Raw genomic sequence first — 27,365 nt, 5'->3', positions numbered from 1 at the left:
ATTCATGTCTGCCTTTTTCTCTAGGCTCAGCAGCAGAAGACTATGGACAACCTGCTGTCTGTGCAGTGCAGAGGAGGCCTGGGGAAGAGGTATAAGAGAGACCTGTGCCCCAGCCCGGAGGTGAACGGCACCAGCCCCATGTCAGAACAGGACTCCGGGATCCTGGACGTGGAGGATGAAGATGAGGAAGAGGAGGTAACGCCGTAATTATCTTTATCAATTAAGTGTGTGTGTGACCACAACAAAGGCCAGCCAGAACCAAGATGATTATTAAAGTTCTGGGTATTTTTATTCAAGTTGAGGAAGTACTTATTGGGCACATCAGTCCCTGCCCTCTAAGGCCTGTTTTTCACACAGGTTGCAGCTTGTATAAGAGCAATGTGAACCGCGAGCTTTGATAAAGCATTTGTAGAATTTTCAGCAAGCTTTGTTGAAGCTTCTAAAGTTCCATTCAGCACCCGTTTGTAAATGTTGATCACAGATCCTAATGGAAACGTCGACTGCCACTTTAAACAAGCTGCTACCAGGCGTCAACACTATTGAAGATTGTTAAAAAGCCTGCTGAAACCTGCTAGCAGCTTGTTTTAAAGTGGCAATTAGCACTCCCATTAGAACATATAAAAAGGCTTGAAGAAAGCTGTACAAAGCTGTCCGAATGCTTTGCAAAAGCTTGCTGTTTACATTGCTCTTAGACAAGCTGAAGCCCGTGTGAAACCAGCCTGAGGTCCCTACCTAGGCTTGTCACCTGTCCAGGATTCACCCGGACAGTTCGGATTTTGAATCGTGTGTCCGGGTTTCAGTCCACCTGAAACCCGGAACACATGGTTCAGATCAGGCTGTGGCTCCCCAAGTAACCAAGATAGTCATACACAAATCTGTTGCCGCTGCGGGCGGCTGTTTGAGGGCAGGTTTGGCATCACTGAAGGGTGGGGTGATGATGTCAGCAAGAGCAGTTTGGCCACACCCACTGGCGCACTCTGTGCGCTACATTACTACTCCCCTTGGGGCATCCAAATGTGTCCCAGGTCTTTTATAATCCTATACTGCAAAACTAAATAAAAAAATTGCCCTGTGCCGCAAATGTGTTCGGGTTTGACTAGAAGAAAAGGTGGCAACCCTATCCCTTCCTCACACGTTTACATACAGTGGGGAAAATAATGATTTGATCTGCTGCAGATTTTGTAAGTTTGCCCACTTACAGAGAAATGAAGGTTCTAGAATTCTTTTCATAGGAGTATTTTAAATGATAGAGACAGAATATCAACCAAAAATCCAAAAAAAACACACGATACAAATGTTATAAATTAAGTTTCAGTTCAGTGATTACAAATAAGTATTTGATCCCCTACCAACCAATAATAATTCTGGCTCCAACAGACTGGATACATTATGTCCTCATGTGGTACACAGATTAGTCTTGTCAATTTAAGAAGGTGCTCTTAACGACATCTCATTACGTGTGTAAAAGAAACCTATCCACAGAATCTCTTTCTTCCATTCAAACCTCACCATCATGGGTAAGACCAAAGATCTGTGAAAGGACGTCGGGGACAAGATTGTAGACCTGCACAAGGCTGGAATGGGCTACAAGACCATCAGCAAGAAGCTTGATGAGAAGAAAACTGTTAGCGATTATTCGCAAATGGAAGAAATACAAAATAACCATCAATCGCCCTCAGTCTGGAGCTCCATGCATAAGAAAGTGAGGGATCAGCCCAGAACTACAGTGGAGGAGCTTGTGAATGATCTCAAGGCAGTTGGGACCACAGTCACCAAACAAAAATTGATAACACAGTACGACGCCATGAATTGAAATCCTGCAGCCACCCCCAAAAGGTCCGCCTTCTCAAGAAGGCACATGTACAGGCCCCTTTTGAAGTTTGCCAATGAACATATAAATAATTCAGAGAAGGATTGGGAGAAAGTGCTGTGGTCAGATGAGACCAAAATTGAGCTCTTTGGCTTTACCTGGACTTCCTGTGTTTGGAGGAAGAAAAGTTGCTGACTATGACCCTAAGAACACCATCCCTACAGTCAAGCATGGAGGTGGAAACATTATGCTTTTTGGGGCTGTTTCTCTGCTATGTGGCTGACTTTGCCACATTGAGGGACCAATGGACGGGGCCATGTATTGTAAAATCTTGGATGAGAACCTTCTTCCCTCAGCCAGAACACTGAAGATGGATTGTGGATGAGTCTTCCAGCATGACAATGACCCAAAACATACCGCCAAGGCAACAAAGGAGTGGCCTAAGAAGAAGCACAATAAGGTCATGGAGTGGCCTAGGCAATCTCCGGACCTTAATCCTATAGAAAATTTATGGAAGGAGCTGAAACTTCGAGTTGCCGAGCGACAGCCAAGAAACCCTAAGAATTTAGAGAAGATCTGTAAAGAAGAGTGGACCAAAATCCCTCCTGAGATGTGTGCAAACCTGGTCACCATCTACAAGAAATGTCTGACCTCTGTGCTTGACAACAAGGGTTTCTCCACCAAGTACGAAGTCATGTTTTGCTTGGGGATCATATACTTAATATAATGAACTGCAACTTAATTTAAAACATTTGGATCATTTTTTTTGGGGGGGGGGGGGGGTTTGGTAAATATATAAATATAGACCTTCATTTCTTTGTAAGTGGGCAAACTTACAAAACATGAAGGGGACCAAATAATAATTTTCCCCACTGTACATGCACACACTTACTAGGGACAATTTAGACAAGGGCCAGTTAACCCACCAGACGAAACCCATGCAAGCACAGGGAGAACATGCAAACCCCATGCATATACTGTCCTGGCTTGGATATAAAGCAAAGATCCCAGTGCTGTAAGGCAGGAGTGCTAAATAAATCCAAAACATAGCTGTAAAAGGAGGAGGGAGGCAAATGGGTATGATTTGTAGGAAATCGCTATCTCAGCAAAACAAGGGGAGAGGACTATTAAAAGTTGGGAGTGAACAGGGGACTTGGGGCAGCTTCACACCATGAATCACACAGGAACATGCTGGATTTACATGCGATTTGGGTGCAGTGTGATTTCAGCCCATTCATTTGATGGACTAAAATCGTGCCCTACAATAGCATGCACGTCTCTTGGAAACGCACTGCAACGGGATCACATGATAACTCTGTACCATGCGATTCAGTGCGGGCAACTGCGCTGTGTTTGCAATCTGCCTTTGGGTGGGGGGGGGGGGCCCTTAAAGTGGAACTGCACCCCCCTAGTATTAAGAATAGTCGATGTTGATTGAGGGAGTGAAGTTCCACTTTAATGTTGAACTACATTTACATCTGTGCACCACAAAGTAAAAATGCTATTTAATTCATTTTTAATATTCAAAACAAACTCAAAATATAAAATGTTGTTGGGTTTACATCTTCTTTAACTACTTCAGCTCCAGAAGGTTTGCAGGGAGGGAGGGGGGGAGAGGTGAACTTTGGGTGCGGGTGCCTGTCAAAGCTGGGTACCCGCTCCCCCCCCAAAAAAAGACATGCCACATTTGGGGGTAACCAGTACTTAAAGCGAAAGTTCAGTTTTTGGGTGGAACTCCGCTTTTAGTGTTCCCTGGGAGGTGTTTCTAACTGTTAGGGGGAGCGGACTGACTGGGAGAAGAGAGAGATCACTGTTCCTGATCACTAGGAATCGCTAATCTCTCTCTCTCTCCCTCCCCTGTCAGAATGGGGATCTGCTTGTTTACAAAGGCAGATCCCTGTTCTGCCTCTCTTCACCCCAATCGTGGGTGCCCGGCCGCGGGCGCCCGCAATACCACATGCACACACCGTCATACAGGTACGTCGGTTTGCCCAGCCGAGCCGCCTTGCTGCAGTACATATGCGCAAGCAGGTCGGCAAGTGGTTAAAGAGGGAGTCCACCTTAAAAAAAAATTATTAAAAGCCAGCAGCCACAAATACTGTAGCTGCTGACTTTTAATAAATGGACACTTACCTGTCCTGGAGTCCAGAGATGTCGGCAGCCGAAGCCGATCAATCGCTCGGCTCTCGGCTGCTGCCGCCGCCATTCTCTGTGAGGGGATCAGGGAGTGAAGCGTTGCCACTTCACTTCCCGGTCGCCTACTGCACATGCGCGAGTCGCGCTACGCGTCCTAAGTGGTCCCCGCTATCTCCTGTGTGTTTCTCAGGAGATGGCGGGGGGGGGGGTGCGGCAAGGGGCTGGGAGTCTATTCCAGGAAGTGGGTGCAAATACCTGTAGTAGACAGGTATCTGCACCCCCCTCCCCCCTGAAAGGTGCCAATTGTGGCACCGGAGGGGGGGAGGAAACAGATGAGCGGAAGTTCCACTTTAGGGTGGAACTCCGCTTTAAGGCAGTGACAGCCGGGAGTTGCTTTTGTATCTAGCAGCTATTACAACTAATTAAAAATCTAAAAAATATTAAAAAAAAAATAAAAATATTTGAATAAAATAATAAAAATATATTAAAAAAAAAAATACTGAACAGTGTTTATAAACACTCTTCAGACAGAATTTAGAGAAACAAATGAACATTATTGTTACTTATTATTTATTTACTCAATCTTACTATCTGTGGATCAAAGGGGTGACCTTTGATCTACAAACGATGTCAGTTAAAACAATCTTTTTTTCTTTTTTTTTTCTTTTTTATAAATTTGTTCCTATGTATCCTCTTATTAACCCTTAGTTTACCTTAATCGCTACTAAAAAAAAATCCCCCCTTAGGCTAGTTTCACACCCAAGCCCTTTAGGCGACATTTGCGTGGGCACGGCAGCCCATTTATTTGGAAATTAAACTAAAACTCAGGAAAATGTTCCAGCACTTTTTTTTTTTTTTTAATGCAGCCGCAGAGAAATCACATGGTGCTTTTGCTTTGGTATTGCTTTGGTATTGATACTTTGATATTCTTCTATAACGGCTGTCCCTTCTGACTTTTTCAGGCACTGGGCACAAAGGACCTGGTGGACTTTGCTCCGGTATATCGCTGCCTACACATCTACACTGTGCTGGTGAGTGCTCACACTTCATACTGGACTATAGAAATCCAACAGCAGCCGGTAACTAAAGGTTTCCACTACCAGATGAGATCATGGTGCCCACCCCACTTATATACACTAAATGGGCAATCGTGTGTGGACATCTGACCAACACTCGTATATTAGTTTGTTAAATATCCCTTTCAACAACCACGGGTATTATTAGGGGCTCTGACCTTTTTACTGCCACCACCATATGCCATACATCGGTGTCGGCGGCGGCAGGGGGTTGTACACACATTCCTGGCAATCTGCAACTGGGTGTAAATCCTGACAAGGCAACTGTTGGCTGTCAGAAGCGATCCATCGGCTGTGCAGCTGCTGGATCGCATCCACACCACACCCCCCACAACTTCTGGTCTTCCCCCTGCCATGATTCTTAGCCTCTGCGTGCCCATTGGTGGACCTGGGACCGGCACGGCGGGTGCCGCTGGGTAGAAGGGAGAGAGATATCAGTAAGTCTTCATTCGCTGATCTCCCCTTCCTGCTAATGACCCAGAAGCAGCGTTTAAAATGTCACTTCCAGGTTCTGGTGTCTCTTTCCCCAGCCGGTATGGCCGAGGGCGCGGGGGGGGGGGGTGGGGGTTGGGGGGGGCGGGAGAAGCCAATGGAGCGTGATCTGCACTACATCAGTTTAATTGGAGGACAGGTGAAGACCCCTAATGTCTCATTAAAGAGGGGCTCCAGTCTCTCCCCCCCCCCCCACCAAAAAAATACTGTAGCTGCTGACTTTAAAGTGGATGTAAATTAGAAAGGAGATTGGGACTTTAAATGAGGCTCCCGACATTGTGGGGATATGTTGATAGAAAAACATGTTTAATAACGTGAAGGATGTATACAATACATATGAATGGTATAGAACAAGTAAAAAAATATATATTATAAAGATCATAAAATTACACATAAAGATGCACATATGACATGGACATAAAGGATACATGATGATATCAACTTGGCAACACGTGATAATATGGAAAAAATGATGAATAATTCCTATGAATTCATATATTTACATGTCATTGGGGCGGCACATTGCAATATAAGTAGCATGATGTAAAGTAATATGCACATGATTGCTTGGTAGACAGTAGATTGGGTTAATTGCTGATACAGACATGTATCGGCATCCGATATGATCGACGCGTTTCGTCTATGAGCACTCATCAGGGGCGGATGCTCACAAATATCTATAAAAAATGAAGTATAATTAATCTAGTGTGGCACTGAGCATAACAGGAGAAGGCAGATTTGCCAGTCCTGGGGACTTGCATGCAAAGAGTAAGCGATGGGATATGTTGAATGTGGGACCAGGGCCAAAAGGGGGGTCCGTCCCGGGAGCTGAGGCAAAATGGGGCCGCATGTAAATGGGGCACACACACAGAGCCCCCCCAGAAGCAGGCTGCCAATCTTGATGGTGAACCAGGGTGATGAGGGGGGTGATGAACCAGGGATGGAGGCACACCACATATGTGCCTCATTTAAAGTCCCAAACTCCCCCCCTTTTTTGCATATTAAAGTGGATGCAAACCCGATTCATGAAATTTGACCTAGGCAAATAGGCGTTTACTTATCTCTCTCTAAAGCACTAAGTCCTGTGTCTTTCTGCAGTTTCGTTTCTCCGTTATCAGCATAACTTCTGACGAGTTCTCCGACAACCGAGATAAAACCGGGCTGAAATTTGTGCACAGCTCCTGCACATTCCTTCCTTCCTCTGCCTATGTGGGGGGGGGGGAGGGGTAGTGCGCTTTTCCTCCAATCAGCTGTCACACAGTGTATGCCATGACTACACTCCAGTGCTGAATGAGGAAGTAAAAATTCTAACGCAATGTTAGAATTCTAAAGAATATGGAAAGCTGAAGACAGCAGATATACAAGTAAAACTTATGTAGGAAGATTTGTTTCATCTCTTTGTATCCTCTGAGGCTGTTCACCTCACTGGGTATATGTTGAGGGTTTACATTCACTTTAAATATAAATATAAGAACACTTGCTTGTCCAAGGATCCAGTGTTGTCCTCATCCGAGCTGATTCTTCAATCAGTGCATGCGCCGCCATCTTGCCTAAGGGAAACTGGCAGTGTAGCCTTCCAGGCATCACAGCCAGTTTCCCGCTGCGCATGCGCAAGTCACGCTGCGCTTTGTGAGAGGTTCTGCGTTTTTTGGGGACCTGTGATTTCACATGGGGGACATTTAGTCCCCTATATGAAGAAAAAAAAGTTTAATGAAAAAAGAAAGTTCTACCCAATCGTGTAAGCCACACACCATCGCACACACATGCATGCATGTACGTGCAAATGTAAATACATGCATCTGGGGCGTCTACGCACAACAATGGCGATTGCGCTACACATGTTACATACCACCGCACACAGGGGAGCAGGAGGATATCTGTAGGACCATGGTATGTGGTGAACTGTAAACAGATGACCTGTAGGGGGCTTTTAAAGTGTTGCCCATGGAGGATTAAGGGCACTGAAGTTTGTCACCCTCACACGCAGTGTTAAAGTGGAGTTCCACCCACTTTTACAACTCTTCAGCATCCCTCACTAAACTGTGCACTGTAAACGAATTGGATATTTAAAAAAAAAAAAAAATTCTCAGCACCTCCTGTATATCTGCTGTATTCATTTTTCACTTCCTCCTCCCTGGCCGTGGCCCATCGCATCATTTCCTGTTTGCAATGCCTTCTGGGAAGGGGTGACAACTTCCTCTGACACTGGCGTTGCTATGGAAACCTGACCTGAAACCTATTACACTGTGCTGCACTGAGCATGTGCGAGATCTGCAAGGATGAGATCCAGGAAGAAATACAGTCTGGCTTCAGATGCCCACACTTAAGATGGCCACGGCCTGCTGTAAGTTTATAAAATAACAAACTACTGCTATAAACTAACAAAACACACCTTAGTTTACAGACTAACTTTACTGGAATACATTAAGCTTGTGTATTATTGGGGTATTTTTATTTAAAAAGTATAATTTTGGCCGGAACACCACTTTAAGGATCGGTTCACACTGAGGCAGCACGACTTGCAACGCGACTGCCTCAGGCGACCCAGGACACGACTCAGCGGCGACTTGCAAGACGACTTCTGTATAGAAGTCAATGCAAGTCGCCCCGAAAGTTGTACAGGAACCTTTTTCTAAGTCAGAGCGACTTGCGTCGCTCCGATTAGAACGGTTCCATTGCACAGAACAGGACGCTACTTGTCAGGCGACTAGGTCGCCCGACAAGTCGTCCCAGTATGAACCGGGGCTAAGGTTTGACATGTTGGGTATCTTATTTACCCGGTGCAATCTCATCTTTTATAGTCTACGAAAAATAATTGGGTAACAAATTGCGTTTTGTGTGCCCTGAAATAAACTTAAACGGAGTAGTGGTGCTTCTCCTGACTTCCAGCTTCCAGGGACATCAGCCAGGTATGGTATATACATATTGATTGGTCCCAGGTATGGTATATACATATTGATTGGTCCCAGGTATGGTATATGTATAGTGATTGGTCCCAGGTATGGTATATACATAGTGATTGGTCCCAGGTATAGTATATACATAGTGATTGGTCCCAGGTATAGTATATACATAGTGATTGGTCCCAGGTATGGTATATACATAGTGATTGGTCCCAGGTATGGTATATACATATTGATTGGTCCCAGGTATGATATATACATAGTGATTGGTCCCAGGTATAGTATATACATAGTGATTGGTCCCAGGTATGGTATGTACATAGTGATTGGTCCCAGGTATGTTATATACATAGTGATTGGTCCCAGGTATGTTATATACTAGGGATATGCAATTAGCGGACCTCCAGCTGTTGCAGAACTACAAGTCCCATGAGGCATAGCAAGACTCTGACAGCCACAAGCATGACACCCAGATGCAGAGGCATGATGGGACTTGTAGTTTGCAATAGCTGGAGGTCCGCTAATTGCATATCTCTGGTATATACATATTGATTGGTCCCAGGTATGGTATATACATAGTGATTGGTCCCAGGTATGGTATATACATAGTGATTGGTCCCAGGTATAGTATATACATAGTGATTGGTCCCAGGTATGGTATATACATAGTGATTGGTCCCGGGTATGGTATATACATAGTGATTGGTCCCAGGTATGGTATATACATATTGATTGGTCCCAGGTATGGTATATACATAGTGATTGGTCCCAGGTATGGTATATACATAGTGATTGGTCCCGGGTATGGTATATACATTCATTGGTCCAAGCTGGAACAATGTAACTATATATTAATTATCCATACCTGGAATTCCTCTCTAACGAAGCTAATAGAAAAATGACGTTTCCTTTATATCTGACCAGCCCAGAGTGAGGTGAAATGATTTCGGATTTTCTAGGGTTCTGCCTCTTTCGGTCATTGCCTGCCTTGTCCTCACAGTGGAGCTGTCAGTCAGCTGAGATCCGCCGGTGGTAGAATTTTAGGTGAATCACGGCACTGTACCGATCCCTGGCCCCCAGCACTGCCATTCATCTGTCTCCTATGTGGGACGTTCCTTCTAGAAACACCCATCTTCACTCATTGACGTATACATGAGTCACTTTGAATGCCTGGAAGACGCGTCACTCGGGTGTCATGACATCTATTATTTTTTTTCGCTTTCTTTTATAGAAAACCATATGCTAAAGATGAACACTGTGTTAAAAATAAGCCCAACACCACCCAAATCCATACACTTTTTCGTTTTTCAGTACCCAGTATGTTCAATTCTGTATTTTTTTTTCTCATGACTTTGAAGTTGGGATCTCCTCAATAGAACCTCTCTTATGAAATTCCACAGATGACGGTACCACGCTTCCCCTAAACAATGGAAAGAATTCAATTAAACCTCCGGCCTCCCCTTCAGTCTTGCACAGTTGTACCGGCCCCTCTCCTGGACTGAAATTACTTACTCTGATTTCACTGCACACTGTGAGCTTCTCACCATGTGCATTAGAAGACGCAGCACGTCAGATAGAACCCCGCCTTATTTCCTGGCTGGAGGATGTCCAGCTTTATCTAGTGCCAGTGGTCTCCAAACTGCAGCCCTTTGCATGCTTTTATCCAGCCCTTGGAGCACCATTTCATCCACCGATACCAACAATGGGACCTAATTCCACCCACTGCCACCAATGATGGGGCACAATGCCTCCAACTGCCACCAATGATGGGGCACAATGCCTCCAACTGCCACCATGCCTCCGGCTGCCACCAATGATGGGGCACAATGCCTCCAACTGCCACCAATGATGGGGCACAATGCCTCCGACTGCCACCAATGATGGGGCACAATGCCTCCAACTGCCACCAATGATGGGGCACAATGCCTCCAACTGCCACCATGCCTCCGGCTGCCACCAATAATGGGGCACAATGCCTCCGACTGCCACCAATGATGGGGTACAATGCCTCCGACTGCCACCATGCCTCCGGCTGCCACCAATAATGGGGCACAATGCCTCCGACTGCCACCAATGATGGGGTACAATGCCTCCGACTGCCACCAATGATGGGGCACAATGCCTCCAACTGCCACCAATGATGGGGCACAATGCCTCCGACTGCCACCAATGATGGGGCACAATGCCTCCAACTGCCACCAATGATGGGGCACAATGCCTCCAACTGCCACCAATGATGGGGCACAATGCCTCCGACTGCCACCAATGATGGGGCACAATGCCTCCGACTGCCACCAATGATGGGGCACAATGCCTCCAACTGCCACCAATGATGGGGCACAATGCCTCCAACTGCCACCATGCCTCCGGCTGCCACCAATAATGGGGCACAATGCCTCCGACTGCCACCAATGATGGGGCACAATGCCTCCAACTGCCACCATGCCTCCGGCTGCCACCAATAATGGGGCACAATGCCTCCGACTGCCACCAATGATGGGGTACAATGCCTCCGACTGCCACCAATGATGGGGCACAATGCCTCCAACTGCCACCAATGATGGGGCACAATGCCTCCGACTGCCACCAATGATGGGGCACAATGCCTCCAACTGCCACCAATGATGGGGCACAATGCCTCCAACTGCCACCAATGATGGGGCACAATGCCTCCAACTGCCACCAATGATGGGGCACAATGCCTCCGACTGCCACCAATGATGGGGCACAATGCCTCCGACTGCCACCAATGATGGGGCACAATGCCTCCAACTGCCACCAATGATGGGGCACAATGCCTCCAACTGCCACCATGCCTCCGGCTGCCACCAATAATGGGGCACAATGCCTCCGACTGCCACCAATGATGGGGCACAATGCCTCCAACTGCCACCATGCCTCCGGCTGCCACCAATAATGGGGCACAATGCCTCCGACTGCCACCAATGATGGGGTACAATGCCTCCGACTGCCACCAATGATGGGGTACAATGCCTCCGACTGCCACCAATGATGGGGCACAATGCCTCCAACTGCCACGATTGATGGGGCACAATGCCTCCGGCTGCCACCAATGATGGGGCACAATGCCTCCGACTGCCACCAATGATGGGGCACAATGCCTCCGACTGCCACCAATGATGGGGCACAATGCCTCCAACTGCCACGATTGATGGGGCACAATGCCTCCAGCTGCCACCAATGATGGGGCACAATGCCTCCAACTGCCACGATTGATGGGGCACAATGCCTCCAACTGCCACCAATGATGGGGCACAATGCCTCCAACTGCCACCAATGATGGGGCACAATGCCTCCGACTGCCACCAATGATGGGGCTCTGTTCCTCCCATTACTCCAATAATGGGTCACAATTTCTCCCAATGACGCCAATGATGGGGCACAATTTCTCACAATGACACCAACAATGGGGCACAATTCCTCCCAATGATGACGCACAATTCCTCCTAGTGACACCAATAACAGGGTACAATTTCTCACAATGACATTAATGATGGGGGACAATTTCTCCCAATAACACCAATGATGGGGTACAATTTCTCCCAGTGACGCCAATGATTGGAAAGAATTCCTCCCAATAACACCAATGATGGGAAAGAATTCCCCCCCACTGGCACCAGTAATGGGGTACAATGACACCAATGATGGTGCACGATTTCTCCCACTGGCACCAATGATGGGGCACGATTTCTCCCACTGGCACCAATGATGGGGCACGATTTCTCCCACTGGCACCAGTGATGGGGCACAATTTCTCCCACTGGCACCAATGATGGGGCACAATTTCTCCCAATAACACCAATGATGGTGCATGATTTCATCCAATAACACCAACATTGGGGCACAATGACACCAATGATCGGACACAATTCCTCCAATAGACACCATTGATGGGGCACAATTTCTCCCAATGGCACCAGTGATTGGGCACAATTTTTGCCAATGGCACCAATGATGGGGCACAATTTCTGCTAATGGCACCAATGATGGGGCACAATTTCTCCCACTAACAACGATTGTTTTTTTTCCCACTGATGTCCGGACCTTTTCTACTTCCAATGGCCACTGTCTGGTCCTCCTGAAGTCTGAATGTCAGTAATCTGGCCTTTTGTTTAGAAAGTTTGAAGACCCCCTGCTCTAGTGACTACATTTCTATATACAGTGTGACCATGGAGAACGGAAGAAGCCACCACCTAACAGGAAGTTGGAACACGGCAACATAAAAAGGAATTTGGAGATTTAGAGAAGTCTGAGAACAATAGAAGGTACCTTCTTAAAGTGGAACTTTAGTCAGACAATTAAGTCCTGATCAATGACTTCATGCTGACCCCTTTTCCCAGTATATCCATGTAAAACTCAAAAAAAAATCCATGCTTAAACTGTTTAAAATCCAGTAAGGCACTCCCACCCTGCTCTGTGCATGCTCAGTTGCTCTCTATTTTTGGCATCGTGCCTAAATCGGAGCCACTAGAGGCCGATCTGCTGACAGCTTTTAAGATTTACTGTTGCTGAAGGGGGGGGGGGGAGCAACAGGAACGACACACTGTGTGGAGGGATCACAGATTAGCCAAGCATATCTCCCTAAAGTGTGTACTTGTCCCAGCCGAGAGCACTAAAGCCTCGTACGCACAATGAGAATGTCAGATGAGTAATCATCTTTTTTTTTTTTTTTTTTTGTTCATACTAGTTTTATATAGAAAATGAAGAGGTTACTAAAGTTAAGCAAATTCTCATACGACCGAATACAACTTTGAAAGTGATGTGTAATGTATTGTAATGTAGTATTTTGTTTCTGAGCATGCATGGTCTTGGACTTCAGTTTTTTTTTTTTTTTTTGGACAAATACTGTATTGATTGATCAAAAATTACTTGTCCAGGTATCCTACCGGAAAATGTTTGTTTTTGTTCCTTTAGATAATTTCGCACGAACTGTCGTGATCAGCTCTAAAAATCTGTGTACTGACGATCAGATTATTGCACGATCGTTTCAAAAAGCCGCATTTTTGGTCTGATTTTCTGATCGTGTGTACTAGGCTTATAGTGTTACTAAACCCACAACAGTAAAATCAGTCTGTATATGCAGTATAGCATGCTTGTTATACTCGCCGTAGAACCTAAGGGGTTAATCCTCTGTATTGTGTAAAAAAAAAAAAAGCTGTTTGATCCTGTCTTCTCTGATCCTCCCCTTCTTCCACAGTCCCCAATACATCACCTGATAAGGCAGAGCCCTAGGGGGCACTCTGCACATGCTCAGTTTGGTGTGTATTGCTAGAGTTTTTTTTTTCTTGGGAGAGTGCATGTGATGAGCACAGGGCTAATCAGCACTGTCCAGACAGAGGGTCAGGGGTCCTCCAATGTTATAGGGCAATCAGAGTAGAATGACAACTCCTTCTACAAGCTTTAACCAGACACTGATAAAAGTCACAAGACTGCTATATACTGCTGATGAGAAAAAGTATTTAGCAGTTTAAAATTACTAAAATAACCGCATTTCCATGTTCTGTGTACTGCGGGAGACAAGATATAGTGAATACAGGGGCCGGGGTTTAGTAACACTTGTAAAGTGATTGTAAAGTCTCGTTTTTTTTTTTTTTTTTAATTAAAAATAATAAACATGTTAAAATGACCTGCTTTGTTGTAGTGAATTTGCACAGAGCAGCCCAGATCCTCCTCTTTTTGGGTCCATGGCCCCTCCCTCCTGTTAGGTGCCCCCTACAGCAAGCAGCTTGCTATGGGGGGCACCGGAGCCGAGCTGAAGCGGTGTGTCCATTCAGACACGGAGCTGCGGCCCGGCCTCACCCCCTTTCTATTCTCATTGGCTGACTGACTTTGAAGGGCAGTGAGAGCCAATGGTGCCTCCCTGCTGTCTCAGCCAATGAGGAGGGGTGTCCCGGGCAGCTGAGACATTGCTACAACATCACTGGATCTAGATGGACCTCGGGTAAGTATTAGGGGGGCTGAGGGGGGGCTGCTGCACACAGAAGGCTTTTATCTTAATGCATAGAATGCATTAAGATACAAAACCTTTTGCCTTTACAACTCCTTTAAGTGTCAGTTCTGTCAGTTGCTTTTCTTCTGTGCTATCAGAATGAACCACTTTTGACAAGTTTTCCTGACACCGAGAGATAAAAGGCTACATGGGGAGGGATCTCCAGCACACAGCCTTTGATTGATAGCCTCAGCTATGTTCTTGTGTGCTGTGTGAAGGAGGGTGTGTCTCTTCCCTCCAATCAGCTCTCAGAGCTCTCCTCACTGAGCTGTGCAGAGTGTAACCTCAGCTGTCCGCCCTCTTTTTTTTCTGAACTCTCAGATAAGCTGTAAATTCAGCACTTTCAGTGGCTATGGAGAAGAGAAGACTGCAGATAAACAGATACAACTTATGTAGGAGGATTTGTTTCATCTCTGTGTATCACCTGAGGCCAGTCACTACACTGGGTATAAGGAAGGGTTTACAACCACAACATTGTTAGTCAAGAATTGTTCATAAGTCCTAAAAGCGGAACTTCAGTCATTTTTTTCATTTTTCCATCTATTAAATCTTCTGTCCTTGTTGTTGTTTTAACTCTGGATAGTAAAACATTTTTTTATGCCAGTAAATACCTAATACACCCCACTTCCTGTTTCTTGTCATTAGCCTAGACCAGGGGTGTCCAAACTTTTTATCAAAGAGGGCCAGATTTGATGAAGTGAACATGTGTGACGGCCGACCATTTTGCATGACATTCTTTGAACCATTAAAATTCGGTCTAAGTGTGTTCGTCCGAGCACTAATACACGGCCCAACAAGAATTCTCCTGCCTTTGTGGCTGTATGTGGTGAAGAGATGAGCTCGGGCGTGTTATTTTGGATATACTGTATACAGTATTTATTGGTGTATAACACGCACCTTCACTTTAAGAGGGAAGTTTCAGGAAAAAAACCTTAAATTTTAAATAAAGAACCGTGAAGCAAAAGAAGGGTCAGTGCCCATGTGCAGCCCCGCCGTTGCCCTGAGCGCAGCAGCCCCGCCGTTGCCCTGAGCGCAGCAGCCCCGCCGTTGCCCTGAGCGCAGCTGATCCATGCCCATCTGCATCCTCGGACAGGGGGGACAGGGAGAGGGGCGGGACGAGTGCCAACAGACTTCCTATTACAGAGGCCGCCGCGTAAACGGGAAATACTCCTGTATGTACGGCACTCGTTCCGTCCCCTCCGAGGCAGCCAGAATATATATCTTTTGTGGCCCCGGTGCTCAGAGATTTGTTGGGGGCCACAAAAGATATATATGTCCAAATTACCAGGCGGGCCATTCAAAATCAGAACGCGGGCTGCAATTGGCTCACGGGCTGGACTTTGGACATGCCTGGCCTAGGCTTATGACGTCATGCACAGCCCTCTCTCTTACTCTCGTGAGAGTTTGCCAAAAAGGGAGGGGGGGGGGGGGTTTGAGTCATAAGAGGGCCAATGAGAGCTGCAGAGCTGGAGGTGTGCGTCTGTGTAAATCCAGGAAGTGGGCAGGCAGCAGCACCAGCTGCCCACAGTTAAAATGGTTGCAGCCAGACTCGGTGGAGGGAGATTTCTCCAGCATATTTGGCAAGTACAGAATCGCAGTATATCTAAAATAATATGCAAAGTGGTTGGAGGGAAGCTTCAGAATGGCAAAGATGTTTTTATTACAGATTATGTGAGCAGACTGAGGTTCCTCTTAAAGAGTGAATAGAATAAATACGATTTGTATGATATCTGTGGACCTATATGGGAACATCGGTGAGATGATTTAAATTTTTTTTCCCCGTAGGTCCTGGGAATGTGAAGCTCCCTCGGAGGGGTGCGTGTGTTCCTGGGTTAGGAAAGTTTGAGTTTCGGTATGTCATTACAGTCCCCCGAGGGTGGGGGGGGGGAGCCACAATGAGAGGATAATTTTCTTTTCTTTGTAAAGATCAGACAGGGGACACCCGGGACGTGTCGGCGCTCGCTCCTGTTTGGGTTAGTAATGTTTTCTCGTGCTGGCGGTGCGAGGGCCGGGGTCTCCCGGAGTTTACCTGTGATGTTGGCAGGTGTCTTTTCTTCTTCTTCTCTTGCACAGTGACAGCACAGATCACCTAAAGAATTTTTTATTTCCACCCAAGTTGTATATTGTCTGTGTGTGTCAGCGTCCGATCACGTCCCCCAAGATTCACGCGGTCTCTCTGGCGGTTATGGGCACACTGAGGAGCGGACCATTTATTGGAGCTGCCTAGTCGTTATGAAGCTTTCACCATATTGAGAAAGCTTTGTGTGAAAATGGGAAGAACATTTTTTTTCTTCTCCTCCTTTGTTACAAAGCAATTTGCTGCAGCACAAGCCGATCGGTGGGTCCCGACCAATGATTTATGGCTGGGACCTGCTGATCGGCTGAGCGAATGACAGAAGAGAGCCCTGTGTTGTTAAGCAGCGATGTGCCCTTTAAAGAGGAGCCGCAGTCTGCTCACATAATTTGTAATAAACAAAACATCTTTGCTATTTTGAAGTTTTCCCTCCAACCACTTTGCATATCATTTTATATATACTGTGATTCTGTACTTGCCAAATATACCGCAGAAATCTCCCTCCACTGAGTCTGGCTGCAGCCATTTTAACTGTGGGCAGCTGAAGCTGATCTTGCGGCGAACCTGCCGCAGACTCCCCTTTTATCGTAAAGAGAACCGCTAGCCGTTTCTGAAAATATGGGGGTTATGGCAGCTAGCAGCTGCCATAACAACGGTATTTAGCGCCAAAGTACCGACGTACAGGTACAGCGATTTGCATTAAGTGGTTAACAGGAATATATACATGCCCTTGCTAGTACTGGATTGGACCCCCTTTTTGCCTTCATTCTTCATGGAATAGATTCATCAAGGTGTTGGAAACATTCTTCAGATTTTGGTCATGATAACATCACACACTTGCTGCACATCTATGATGCCAATCTCCCGTTCCACTGCATCTCAGAGGTGCTCTATTGGATTGGATGTGGTGACTGTGGAGGCCATTGGAGTAAGATGGGGACACTGTAGTCATAAAGGGATGGACGTGGTCAGCAACAATACTCAGGTAGTCCATGATGTTTAAACCATGCTCAATTGGTACTAAGGGGCCCAAAGTGTGCCAAAAAAATATCTCCCACACCATTACACCCCCACCACCAGCCTGAACCGGTGATACAATGCAGGATGGATCCATGCTTTCATGTTGTTTACTCCAAATTCTGACCCCACCATCTGAATGTCTCAGCTGAAATGGAGACTCATCAGACCAGGCAACAATTTTCCATTCTTCTATTGTCCAATTTTGGTGATCCTGTGTGAATTGTAGCCTCAGTTTCCTGTTCTTAACTGACCGGAGTGGCACCCGGTGTGGTCTTCTGCTGCTGTAGCCCATCTGCTTTAAGGTTCGATGTGTTGTGCGATTAGAGAGGGTATTCTGCATACCTTGGTTGTAACGAGTAGTTGAGTAATGCCGCGTACACACGGTCGGACTTTACGGCAGACTTTGCCCGGCGGACTTTTCGACGGACTTTACGACGAACTTTCTGAATGAACGGACTTGCCTACACACAATCCACCAAAGTCCGTCGAATTCGTACGTGATGACATACGACCGGACTAAAACAAGGAAGTTCATAGCCAGTAGCCTATAGCTGCCCTAGCGTGGCTTTTTGTCCGTCGAACTAGCATACAGACGAGCGGACTTTTTCGACCGGACTCGATTTCGACGGATTGATTTAAAACATGTTTCAAATCTAAGTCCGTTCAACTTTTGAGAAAACAAAGTCCGCTGGAGCCCACACACGATCGAATTGTCCGACGAAATCCAGTCCGCCGGGCAAAGTCTGCCGTAAAGTCCGCTCGTGTGTACGCGGCATTACTGTTGCCTTTCTACCATCTGGAACCAGTCTACCCCATTCTCCTCTGATCTCAACAAGGCATTTTCCTATCTTTCCTTCTTTTTTTTTTCTTCTCTTTTTTTTCTTCTCTTTTTTGGACCATTCTCTCTAAACCCAAGAGATGGTTGTGTGTGAAAATCCCAGCAGATCAGCAGTTTTTGAAATACTCAGACCAGCCCGTCTGCCACCAACAACCACGCCAAGTTCAAAGTCACTTAAATCCCCATTCTCGGTTTGAACTTCAGCAAGCTGTCTTCACCACGTCTAGATGCCTAAATGCATTGTGTTGCTTGCATGTGATTGGCTGATTAGCAATTTGTGTTACCAAGCAATTAAGCAGGTGTACCTAATAAAGTGGCCGTTGAGTGTATATTAGATTTGTTTTTAATTTGAACTGTGGTGGTCCTGCACTGTGTGGACTTGCTTTGACCCGCATACACTAGGCGAGGTCTGAGGCCCCCTTTTTTCTTTCTGTGACAGGGTGACGATTAGTGTGTCATGGATGATGCCGGTTATGTGATGAGGAAGCAGAAAACAATTGTATAGTCCCTGTAACCGCTTGTGTTCATTGGAAGGAATGTTTTGGAATGTTCTTATTGTCCGCGACTCGCTGTTTGTCCTGGGGAGGACCAGGTCACCGTTCCTGACTCCCTCCTTTTGTTTTTCTCCTTTTTGGGGGGGGTTTGTGGTAGCAGCAAACTCCTGGGAGCACCATGACCCAGATGCCATGCCATTCTCTCCTGTACTAAGGCCGCTGGTGACCCGCAGATAAGGCCGCCGCTGAGCGATGGCTCGGATCCTGTTTGCCAGCTAGAGGAAGCGGCGTCTTTTGTTTTGTGGAGGAAATATCAGGGGCACAGCCACTGTACTCTCTGCCTAATAATAATTATCAGAGCGCCCTGCTTCCGAGCGGTACCAATTGAACTTTTGCCCCCGAGGGCCTCGTGTAACATAAACATTTACAAATTTATTATTGTTTTCAACTTTTTTTTTTACTGTGTGTAATTGACCCCGTAGTCACCTCTCTTTCTGGCTGGGGCCTGGCAGGCTTATCGATGGGGCAGAAGTTCATATATTGTACTGGGGAAGGGGGGGGGGGGGGTCATCTGGCGGTCAGATTCCAGGCACCTGTAAATAAGAACGCTGCACATTATCACACAGCCGGCCCCGCAGACTTCTCCAGGAAACCCTGAACTTTGTCAGGAAGGTTAGTGAGGGAAAGCACGGGGAGAGGGGAGGTCAGACCTGGGTTAATGGAGCAAGCACTGTGATTGCTGAACTTGAAGCTGCCTTGTATAGGATGATATTTGTTTGCTGGCAGGTGTGTGTGAAGACCTGACTCCTATTGCACTGGGAAATCCCTTTTCTGTGAGTTAAAGCATAACTCCGGGCACAAGGGAATTAAAGGTTCTCCCATACTAAGGACACTGGTGACCCATAGATAAGGCTGCCATTGAGCGATGGCTCAGATCCTGTTTTTTAAATGACATTTTATACATACCTGCTCTGTGCAATGGTTTTGCACAGAGCAACCCCAATCCTCCTCTTTTTTTGGTCCTTCACCAGCATTCCTGGTTCCACGCCCCCTGGAAAGTTCCCCCCTATAGCAAGGCGCTTGTTATGGGGGGCACTCATACGGGGCTCTATCCCGAGCCAGGCTCTTGACACGCAGCGTGCGGCTCTGCCTCCCCCGTCCTTTGCTCACCGGCTGTGATTGACAGCAGCAGAAGTCAATGGCTCCCACTGCTGTCTCTGAGCCTACAGCCGTGGCCAAAGGTTTTGAGAATGGCGCAAATATTAATTTTCACAAAGTCTGCTGCCTCAGCCTGGGTTCACATTATAATGCGCTGCGGACCGCACAGGAGCGCTGTGCGTCCCTGTTCACCGTTTCAGGGACAAATCGGGGGCCGATTCTATGCCTGAATTCGGCCCTGAAACGCAGCCAAAGCCGCCGCGGAGATATGTGAACCGGCTCCATAGGGAGCCAGTCACATTCTCCTGCTATGCGAATTAGATGTGCGGAAACGCACATCTAATTTGCATAGGTGTGAACCCGGGCTTAGTGTTTATGATAGCAATTAATTGCAAAGTCCCTCTTTGCCATGAAAATTAACTTAAAGGGGTTGTAAAGGTAATTTTTTTTTGTTTTTTTGTTTTTTTTTTTAATAACAAACATGTTATGCTTACCTTCACTGTGCAGCTCGTTCTGCACAGAGTGGCCCCAAACCTGGTCTTCCGGGGTCCCTCGGCGGCTGTTTCGGCTCCTCCCCGCTAGGACTCACCACCTTAATGCGAGCTCCCTTCGCATGGTGGTTAGTTCTTGCGGGCGCACTCCCGTGATACAGCCGGCGGCTATAGCCGATCACTGTATCACTCGGCCCCGCCCCCCAGCGTGCAGTGTCATTAAATGTGATTGACAGCAGCGCGAGCCAATGGCTGCGCTGCTTTCAATCCATCCACTGTAGCCAATCAGCGGCCAGGCCGAGCGGCGAAATCTATGTCGGGAGCGAGCGGGGGACTTTCGAGGGGTCAGGTAAGTAAAACGGGGGGGCTGGGGGCGGTGGTATTGTCGGAAGTTTTTTCACCTTAATGCATAGAATGCATTAAGGTGAAAAAACTTTTACCTTTACAACCCTTTTAATCCCCCCAAAAAACATTTCCACTGCATTTAAGCCCTGCCACAAAAGGACTCGCTGACAACATGTCGGTGATTCTCTCGTTAACACAGGTATCAGTGTTGATGAGGACAGGGCTTGAAATCACTCTGCAATGCTGATTGAGTTAGAATAACAGACTGGAAGCTTAAAAGGGAGGGTGGTGCTTGAAATCTTTATTCTTCCTCTGTTAACCACGGTTACCTGCAAGGAAACACCGTGTGCAGTCATCATTGCTTTGCACAAAAAGGGATTCACAGGCAAGGATATTGCTGCTACGAAGATTGCACCTAAATCAACCATTTATCGGATCATCAAGAACTTCAAGGAGAGAGGTTCAATTGTTGTGTAGAAGGCTTCAGGGCGCCCAAGAAAGTCCAGTACGCGGCAGGACTGTTTCTTACAGTTAATTCAGCTGCGGGATCACCGCCAGTGCAGAGCTTGCTCATGAATGGCAGCAGGTAGGTGTGAGTGCATTTGCTTGTACAGTTAGGCGAAGACTTTTGGAGGATGGTCTGGTGTCAAGAAGGGCAGCAAAGAAACCACTTCTCTCCAGGAAAAACAGCAGGGACAGACTGATATTCTGCAAAAGGTACAGGGACTGGACTGCTGAGGACTGGGGTAAAGTCATTTTCTATAATGAATCCCCTTTTCAATTGTTCTGGGAAAAAAACCTTGTCTGGAGAAGAAAAGGTGAGCTCTACCATCAATCCTGTGTCATACCAACAGTAAAGCATCCTGAGATCATTCATATGTGAGGTTGCTTCTCACCCAAGGTAGTGGGCTCACTCGCAATTTTACCTAAGAACACAGCCATGAATAAAGAATGGTACAAAAACATCCTCCGAGAGCAACTTCTCCCAACCATCAGTTTGGTGAGGAACAATGCCTTTTCCAGCATGATGGAGCACCTTGCCATAAGGCAAAAGTGATAACTAAGTGGCTTGGGGAACAAAATGTTGAAAATTTGGGTCCGTGGCCAGGAAACTCCCCAGACCTTAAAGGGGTTGTAAAGGTAAATTTTTTTTTTTAAAATAACAAACATGTCATACTTACCTTCACTGTGCAGCTCGTTCTGCACAGAGTGGCCCCGAACCTGCTCTTCTGGGGTCCCTCGGCGGCTGTTTCAGCTCCTCCACCTCAGCTCCCTCGCATGGTGGTTAGTTATTGCGGGTGCACTCCCGTGATACAGCCGGCGGCTATAGCCGCTCACTGTATCACTCAGCCCCGCCCCCCCCGCGCGCCACATCATTGGATGTGATTTACTTTCGAGGTGTCAGGTAAGTAAAACGGGGGGGCTGGGGGCGGCGGTATTGTCAAAAGTTTTTTCACCTTTACAACCCCTTTAATCCCATTGAGAACCCGTAGTCAATCCTCAAGAGGCGGGTGAACAAAAAAACACCCTGCAAACTCTGACAAACTCAAAACATTGATTGTGCAAGAATGGGCTGCCATCAGGATGTGGCCCAGAAGTTGATGGACAGCATGCCACAGCGAGTTGCAGAGGTCTTGAAAAAGAAGCATCAACCTTGCAAATATTGAATAAACAAAACAAAACAAAAACTCTTGCGCATAAGTGTGTAAGCCCGACAGTTCAATGTTCAAGATGGACGGAAGCTTTCAGCCTTGCTGCCCTCAAAGATAGGGGTACCCTAACAATCAGACAAAAGACAGAAAAGAAAGGGCGCACCGGCCTTGTGCATTATCCTCAAAAAAGTTTATTACAAAAGAACACATAAAAAAACCTACTCACAAGGGTAGATGGAAATCACGCATAAATGGTAGTGGTGATGAGTGCACCGATAGCAGTCTCCAGACCTGAGGACAAGGCGTGCAGACAGCGGCTGGCTAACGTGTTTCGAAGGAGGTCCCTTCTTCTTCAGAGCCTAACCTCTCTTTACATAAATTTGTCAATAAAAGCCTTTGACACTTATGAAATGTTTCTAATTAAACTTGAGTATACCATAGTAACATCTGACAAAAAGATCTAAAAACACTGACGCAGCAGCATAGGCGTGCGCACATTGTGTGACGGGTGTGCCTGGGCACACCCTAATCACCCTGTGCGGTGCCGATTCTTCCAATTTCCTGAGGCCCCCATTCTCCCCCCTGCAGTGCTTCCAGCTTCCCTTCTCTCCTCTACTGCCTGCTGCTGCAGGAGATGTTTCAGGATGGATTAATGAATGAACACAGTGAGTAATCTGTACCAATCGCTACTGTGTACATTCTTAACTGAAGCATAGTAAACCATTTACTATGCTTCAGCTTGTGAATGAACAGGAAGCCGCTCAGCACAGAGCACTTCCCATTTGTTTGCTGTCCAGTTCAGCTGAGGCTGCAGAGAAAGCATTTGGGGAAGCCTCAGTCCCTTTCTCTCTGTTTAGACCCTTGATATTTCACCAAAGCCCCCCAACAGGGCTCCTAAAAAAAAAAACAGTAAAAAAAAAAAAAAAATTAATAATGAATAAAAACGACTGACACCAGCCACTGCGTTACTGACACCAATCTCTGCTCTGCGGATACCGTCCACTGTTCTGCTGATATACACACATATGAGTTTGTGGTCTGGGGTGCACACCCTAATGCAATAGCCTGCGCACACCAATGTGCAGCAGACTTTGTGAGAATTAAAATTTGTGTCATTCTCAAAACAGCTGTATAAGGCGTTGGAGCATTGCTGTTCTCGTGCGCAGCGTTGGATCAAGATTGGTCTTGAGTAAGTATAAGGTCATCTGCACAGAGAAGAATTTTTTATCTTAAAGTAATTGTAAGGTCTCTCTTTTTTAAAAAAAAGAAAAGACAAACAAACCTGCTCTGTTGCAGTGGATTTTCACAGGGCAGCCCGGATCCTCCTCTTCTCGGGTCTCTCTTGTGTGATCCTGGCACCTCCCTCCCGTTCAGTGCCCCCCACAGAAAGCAGCTTGCTATGAGCGGGGGGGGGGGGGGGGGGGGGGGCGCGCGCCCGAGCCAAATCACAACTCCGTGTGTCCATTCAGACATGGAGACCCAATCTGGCCCCGCCCCCTCTCTCCCTTGATTGGCTAGCTGACTTTGACAGTAGCGGCAGCCAATGGCGCCAAGTAGGAGGGAGAATCTCGGACCGCTGAGGTACTCGTGGACATCGCTAGACAGAGAGGGACCTTAAGTATGAGGGGGGGCTGAGGGGGGGCTGCTGCACACAGAAGACTTTTTATCTTAATGCATAGAATGCAGACCTTCTGCCTTTACAACCTCTTTAATGCATTCTCTGCACCTTCTGCCTTTAGAACCACTTTAACTACCTTTTGGAGTATGGCTCCCCCCATTACTGCGAGGGTTAAATGCAGGCAGGAGGTCTGTGTTCCTTCCTCTCTGGGGGCATACTACCCTAAACATTTGAGCTGCTAGGTGCAGCGTCCAGGGACAGCGTCCAGGGACAGCAGCAGTCAGCCTTTTAACGATAAAGATGTTGACAGGCTGCCTGCAATGGGGCTGGATGGTGCACATGTGCCCCCTCCCCACAGCAGAACCTCATGCACCAGGGCTAAACACTCCCAGCCCGGGTCTCATCCTGTCTGCTCCATGTACAGTGCAGAGTTAAAGTGTATATCCAGCAAAAACGTTATGCTTTAGTGAGAATGCTGGGGTCAGTGGCTCATTATGTTTAGGGGTTGCCAGAGTAAGGAGTAAAACATACCTTATCAACCTTTTCAATGGGTCCAGTGCAGCCTCTAAGGTGTTCCTGGCCTGGATTGCACCTTAAAGTGATTGTAAGGCTTTGTTTTTTTGTTTTTTTAAATAACAAACATGTCATACTTGCCTCCACTGTGCAGTTCTTTTTGTACAGAGTGGCCCAGAGCCTCAACTTCTGGGGTCCCCCGGTGGTACTGGTAGCTCCTCCCCGCATCGTATAACCCACTAGGACACAGGAGTCAAACACAAGGCCCACAGGCCAAATCCGGCCCTCCAGGCAATTTCATGTGGCCCTCGCACCTCTCCTGCAGCTGCAGGAGAGCTCCAGCCCTCCTCTGGTCCTCCTCCAGATACCTACTTTCTGCTTTCAAGCAATGCATCCAGCTTCTTCCCAGCAGCATAAGGAAAGGGGGTGCACTGTGATGTTAGGGAGAGTAGGGGACTCAACTTCTAATAGCGGGGTGGCTCTTGACCTCTAATGTTAAGGGGAGGTGATGCGCTGAACATCTAATCTTATAGATACAACCGTCCCTTTTGAGGACAATCATAAGGCTGATACGGCCCACAATGAAATTGAGTTTTACACCCCTGCCCTAGGAGAAGCGCTCTCCTGGTGGGTTTACCTTGCGGGCGCGCTCCCGAGTCCAGCATTTGTGTCCATAGCATCAGGTTACTCTCAGGGAGAAGCGCTCTCCGGTGGGATTACCTTGCAGACACGCTCCAGCATTCGGTGTCCATAGAGGCAGAATGCAGGACTCGGCCCCCGCCCCCCCATCACCCGTGTCATTTGGATTTGATTGACAGCAGCGGGAGCCAATGGCTGTGCTGCTATCACTCTATCCAATCAAGAGCCGAGACAACGGGCAGAGGGGAAGAGCCCGTCTCCGGCGGGGGCAAATACAGGATTCAGGTGGGTGAAACTGGGGGGAGGCTGGACAGTGACAGACGTTTTTTCACCTTTAATAGGATGCATTAACCACTTCAGCCCTGGAAGGATTTACCCCCTTCCCGACAAGAGCATTTTTTGCGATTCGGCACTGCGCCACTTTAACTGACAATTGCGTGTTCATGCGACGTTGCACCAAAACAAAATTGATGTCCTTTTTTCCCCCACAAATAGGGCTTTCTTTTGGTGGTATTTGATCACCTCTGCGTTATTATTTTTTGCACTATAAACAAAAAAGAGCAACAATTTAAAAAAAAAAAAACTATTTTTTTTGCTTTTTGCTATAATAAATATCCCCAAAAAATATATATATATAAAAAAAATGTTTTTCCTCAGTTTAGGCCGATATGTATTTTACATATATTTGGTAAAAAAAAATCACAATAAGCGTATATTGATTGGTTTGTGCAAAAGTTATAGCGTCTACAAAATAGGGGATAGATTTATGGCATTTTTATTATTATTATTTTTTTTTTTTTTTTTATTAGTAATGGAGGTGATCTGCAATTTTTATTGTGACTGTGACATTGTGGCGGACACATTGGACACTTTTGACACTATTTTGGGACCATTGTCATTTATACAGCGATCAGTGCTATAAAAATGCACTGATTACTGTGTAAATGACACTGAAAGGGAAAGGGTTAACCACTAGGGGGCGATCAAGGGGTTAAGTGTGTACTAGGGAGTGATTCTGTGGGGGGATGGGCTACTACTCACATGACAGCGATCACTGCTCTCAATGACAGGGAGCAGTAGATCCCTGTCATGTCACTAGGCAGAATGGGGAAATGCCTTGTTTACATAGGCATCTCCCCGTTCTTCCGCTCCGTGACACGATCGTGGGCTACTGGCGGACATAGAGTCCGCGGGACCCGCGGTCACAGTCACGGAGCACACGGCAGGCGCGCACCCACAATGCCGCATCTTAAAGTGGGGTTCCATTAAAAAAAAAAAAAAAATTAAAAGTCAGCAGCTACAAATACTGCAGCTGACTTTTAATTGGACACTTACCTGTCCCTGGGTCCAGCGATGCGGGGGATCGAAGCCCCGCTCGTCCCCCCCCCCCTCCGCTCGTCGGCGCCGGCATTTCAACTGTGGGCGCCGGGCTGTGGCTTCACAGCCTGGCACCCACTGCACATGCGCGAGCGGCGCTGCGCGCCGTGATTGCCCGCTCAATCACCTGGGACCTGTAATGGGTCCCAGATGATTGACAGGAGGGAGGGAACAGAGCGGAGCCCTTCCTGTGCCGAGGCGGAAGTGATGTCACCAGCCCAGGCAAAGGTGGAGGCAGACTACGAGGGACCACCTAGCAACAGGCATTTAGAGGCAAGTAAAAAAAAAAAAAAAAATATCCAAATTTTTTTTTTTTTTTAATTCTTCAGGTATGTTTGTTTTTTTGGGTGGAACCCCTCTTTAAAGGGGACGTATCTGTACGCCTATTTGCCCAGCCGTGCCATTGTGCCGACGTATATAGTCGTGCGCTGGTCGGCAAGGGGTTAAAGTGAAGAAAACATGAGGGTTTACAACCTCTTTTAAATAATGAGGAATCTGGTAAGATGCTCATAATTTTGTAGCCCCAGTCTGGTGGAGAGCAACCTACTGAAGCTGACCTCCATCCTTACCTTCAGTCTTGCACAGTTGTCCTCTTCTGTACTGAAATGGCTTCCTTTGATTTCACTGCACACTACAAGCTTCTCACAATGTGCATTAAAAGCTGCAGCAAGTCAGATGGAGCCCTCCTGGTTTCCTGGCTGAAGGACATCCGCTATGGT

The 27,365-nt window shown here is 47.0% G+C and overlaps 1 protein-coding gene across 1 annotated transcript in view; it reads left to right on the top strand.

Moving 5' to 3' along the window:
* Window positions 1–27,365, top strand: part of EXOC6B (exocyst complex component 6B) — a 443,087-nt gene that overhangs the window by 187,433 nt on the left and 228,289 nt on the right. The window contains exons 7-8 of the mRNA XM_073611059.1: window positions 25–195; window positions 4,909–4,977. Coding sequence (XP_073467160.1) covers window positions 25–195; window positions 4,909–4,977 — 240 coding nt within the window. The remainder of the gene's footprint in view (window positions 1–24; window positions 196–4,908; window positions 4,978–27,365) is intronic.

This window comes from Aquarana catesbeiana, linkage group LG01, assembly GCF_042186555.1.
Source record: "Aquarana catesbeiana isolate 2022-GZ linkage group LG01, ASM4218655v1, whole genome shotgun sequence".
Taxonomy (NCBI): domain Eukaryota; kingdom Metazoa; phylum Chordata; class Amphibia; order Anura; family Ranidae; genus Aquarana; species Aquarana catesbeiana.
Note: the sequence above shows the minus strand (reverse complement) of the source record. Positions and strands in the feature narration are given on the sequence as shown.